Below are 4,310 nucleotides of genomic sequence, written 5' to 3'. Positions count from 1 at the left end.
ACTTTAGTCCCATAACCTTTTAGTCTTAGCCACTACAGAAAATTTATTCAATTTTTGTATCAAATTTTTACAGAAAAATTAGTGTTTTTAGTCTTACGTTTAATCTCTATATCAACAAATTAAGGACTATAAATTAAACAAATTTTAGGAACTTAACTTGAAAATTATGCATGTTCTAGAGATTAAAACCAAGTTTATAGATCACTTACATGAAATATAAATTAAAGCAATAACAAAAGAAAATCTAAAGGTAGAATTAGTAAATCACACACATAAATAAAAGAGAAAGACAACATAGAGCAACACAAAGCAAGAGTCGAGACCTTTACAAAGTACTCAAGATGTCGATCGATTCAATGTGCTTTTCTATAACATTGTTTTAACACTTAAATAGCCAAAGAATTGTCTTGTAGTGTGACGTTGATTCGACACCAGCACATACATGGAACCTTGGGTGGGTGTATGTAATTATGTGTGTATGTGTTGGTGCTTGTAACTCAAATAGAAACGATGTTGAGAATTGGTGAGATAGATTAAACTAGAAAAATAAGTACCAATACCAATTAACAATCACATTGTCATGTTGAAGCAGCGAAGTGCAGAAACGTAGATCTTGCTTGGAGAACAAGAATGAGGGACATGTCTTTTGAATATTTTATGACTCTTGATTTGTTTATGACTCTTAGAGACCGCTATAAGCCTTTTTAAACTGATATATCAACATGAAGAATAATATAGTCCTTTCATGTTAATGGTCAGTGCTTTGCACATGCCAAAGACATAGTTATAACAAAAGTATTTCAATTACTTATTGTCTAGAATTTCAAAAAACTTATGGAGTCAAAGTTGGAGAAACACCAATAATGACATTTTCCCTTTTCACCTGTTTTTTACTTCAAGTAATTTGATGACTAAACTCACATTAAAGGCGAAGAATCTCAAGTTCAAACTTAAGCCTTCTAAATATCAACACCCTTGCAGCTAACAACTAAATTGTATTTGTGGGACTCCTCTTATCCTACTTTAACTTTGGGACTCCTCGTCTCCCACTTTAAAATATGCAAAAGAAGGATGTGCAGACTTTATATAAAATAAAAATATGTGCAGTCTTTATATAAAATAAAATAAAAAATGTGCAGACCACATAATATCTTCTACTGCTATATACTTGCTTCTTATTTCAAAATAACTTTATTCGCCCTCATAGTTGCCAACAAAACACAAGTTTTACTTGTTTTCGCAACAAAATACTGGACCAAAGCACCAAAGGGGGCTAAAAGCTTATGAATAATATCACCTTGTAAAACTACATGAATGCAATATGATAATAGTTTAACAAAATGTAAGAAAAGTTAGAAAAGGTAGAATTCAAGATTTGCCTGATCACAAAAGGTTGAATTCAAGATTGCTTAATCACGAAAGATACATGCTGCTTTTACCTTTCCCGTCCTAGTACTTATTCAGCTAAGCAAATAAATGTAAAACATTACTTCATTAACAAGAAAATATAAGAAGAAGCCAAGCAAATAATTAAAGTATGCTTCCAATTAACCAAATAAGAATGTTTCCAACTCTTTATAGATAATTTGATTGAGCAACCAATATTTGGCAGCATTTTGAGAAGCAATGCAAAATGAACAAAATAGCATTGCAAACCAATGTAGCCTACTTTATTTGCCAAAGATACAGTGCAAACTTCTCAGCATAACTAAATGTCTGAAGTTAAACCTCCAGAACTTCAAAATCACACTGTCAAAATGAATGTATGAAAATATATAATCACTGTGCAGTGGCTTCCTTCAGATATGCAATAAGATCAGCACGTTCTTGGGGTTTCTTTAGACCGGGAAATACCATCTTGGTCCCTGGAATATACTGCACAAGAGCATACATAGATCAGTAACAAATTGTGGTGGAAACGCGTTTCTCACTGTCACTAAGCAATATTAGCATATTACCACAATATGGAAATCTTAGAAAACTAAATCCTATAAACGTAGCATATTACCACAATATGGAAATCTTAGAAAACTAAATCCTATAAACGAAAAGAAAAACAAGCAGGGTGGACATGAATAATATTTAGTATTGATTAGGAGTGAAGCATATGGCCAGTTTGGATTAGCTTACAACTACGAGAACTTCTCAACTGAAATAAGTAATTGACATTTAACTAACGAAAAAGCCTTGCTTGTTATATGTGAAGGTGGCAATGGGGAATTAGAAATCTTCATAAAATGCGAGATACAAAATCTCATTTCAATTTATGCAAAAAGCTCTATGTTACAAGATTCATAATAATATTTCAATTAGTGTTCATTGAAAAGTTTATCCAACTAAGCTGTAAATCTTATTTCAGTGACAGTGATTAATAGTCATACAATATAGAAATACTAGATTGTATTGTACCTTTTTGGGGTTAAGCAAATAATCATATAAAGTCTTTTCCTCCCAATTCACAGCCATGTTCTTGTTAGCTGCCGAGTAGGAATATCCGGGAGTAGTGCCTGATTGCCTTCCAAACAAACCATTCAGATTGGGTCCTGAGATTATCAACAAGGCAAATATTTTAGTCCAAATAGATAATCACGTTATTCAAACAAGTTCATATATTCAAACAAAATCATACATGTAACAGAGAAATACCTAAATTATAGATATAGAGATTGTGATCAAACTCAGTGCCAGCAAAGGAGTAATGAAAAACATATACTAATATAATATCAAGGGTATAAGGAACTCTAATGATACATCAATAGCAAAAATAATACAGCGACCATTACAACACCAATAAACCTATGAATCAAATATTGAAATAATAAATAATAAAAACAGATAATCAGACTGCTGATCAATGTTGTTAAATAGCAGCTACAAGTTTACAACATCCCTACAGCACTATGTCAAAACAGAATTTGAACAAATCGCTATTGTTTTGCGATTAGTACATAATATTGTGAAATGGCAGCTATAACAACTATAGCATTAATTTGTAGCGCAATTTAAACAAATCGCTATTTTCCGCAACCCACGATTGACAATACTGCTGCTAATGTAGTTCATGACAACATATCTTTTAAAACTGAAGAGATCAAATTGTTTAAGAAGCACAATTTTATAAGTACTGAAAATCATAAATCAATGTATTCACAAAAGTGTCCCTACATACAATAGCTTTTTTATTCTCTATTTCAATCAAATAACAGAGTAAATCCATCAATCAAATATTATCCTAAACAATAATATTAGATGATATCGACATCCAAATTTCTTGAATCATAAATCAACAGCATCAATTTAAAATTTAAATTACGAATAAATAATTACATTTTCAATGAGGATCAATGCAGATTTAATTATCGAATCAAATAGATTTCAAGCACAATAAGTTTGTTGCACGGTTTCAACCAACAATGAAATAAACACAAATTGCATAGCATGTGGAAATGGAACGATTAAGGTGAAAATAATGTATAATCATGGATTAATTTCAAGATCTAAACATTATATTGCATAAATTCAAAAAATAACATAGAGATCCACATATGAGAAACTGATCTAACCTTGTTTGTGACCGGCACCCTTATCGACGGTGTGACACTGAGCGCATTTGGTTCGAAAGATTTTATCTCCGGATTTGGCATCACCGGGAGGTGCTTGTTCAAACGACGCCATTGATGAATTGATTGGTTTCTCGAAGAAAATGAATGAATGTTTGGGTTTTACGAAGCGAATGAAAATTTGGAGGAATGAGAGTATTTATATAGAATAGAAGGCGTGTGTGTGCCACGGTATTTCTAACGCAGCCCTAATATTTTACGTTCACGTGGATTGTTTTTGGCGCTTCAATAGTAGCGTTAGCTTGAGGCAAAAGTCATGTTTATGTGAATTTTGGGTAAAGTTTGTTAGGTTGTTTATTCTGCATGTGAAGGACATTGTCAAAATATTCTTTATATTTCTTTAAAAATAAAAAATATTCAAAAGCGCAAAAAGTAAAAACAGAACAAGTTCTAGAGGGCATTTATTAGTTTTGATTGATGTCTAAGACGGTGTCCTTATCTTTGGGTCGGTCTTGCTTGTTGTCGTATCTATTTATTCTTTCTCATTCAACCTTTGGATGTTGGATAACTCAACTAGCTTGATCTAAAATAAAAAGTTGAAGGTCTTGAGTTTAAATTTGGACAAAAGAGTATATATTAATCTAACAATTGATTTATAACTTCGTTCAGGTAGTAAAATATCGACGATGGTATTTTAAAAAATTTGAGCTGCTTGTGAGTAATCCATGTTGCCTGCAGAGCAATTTTCTA

The 4,310-nt window shown here is 31.9% G+C and overlaps 1 protein-coding gene across 1 annotated transcript; it reads right to left on the bottom strand.

The window, feature by feature from the left end:
• Positions 1-1,527: 1,527 nt before the first annotated feature.
• On the bottom strand, positions 1,528-3,780 carry CYTC-2 (cytochrome c-2). Its single transcript, XM_085712346.1, has 3 exons — positions 3,564-3,780; positions 2,410-2,543; positions 1,528-1,875 (listed from the first exon to the last, which is right to left on the bottom strand). The coding sequence occupies exons 1-3, from the start codon at positions 3,673-3,675 to the stop codon at positions 1,780-1,782; spliced, it is 342 nt and encodes a 113-aa protein (XP_085568472.1). The 5' UTR covers positions 3,676-3,780; the 3' UTR covers positions 1,528-1,779.
• Between the last annotated feature and the right edge of the window lie 530 nt (positions 3,781-4,310).

Source organism: Medicago sativa, chromosome 5, assembly GCF_051527215.1.
Source record: "Medicago sativa cultivar Bolivia chromosome 5, Bolivia_mono, whole genome shotgun sequence".
Classification (NCBI taxonomy): Eukaryota; Viridiplantae; Streptophyta; class Magnoliopsida; order Fabales; family Fabaceae; genus Medicago; species Medicago sativa.
The sequence above is the reverse complement of the archived record's forward strand: the minus strand, read 5'-3'. Positions and strand labels throughout refer to the sequence as shown.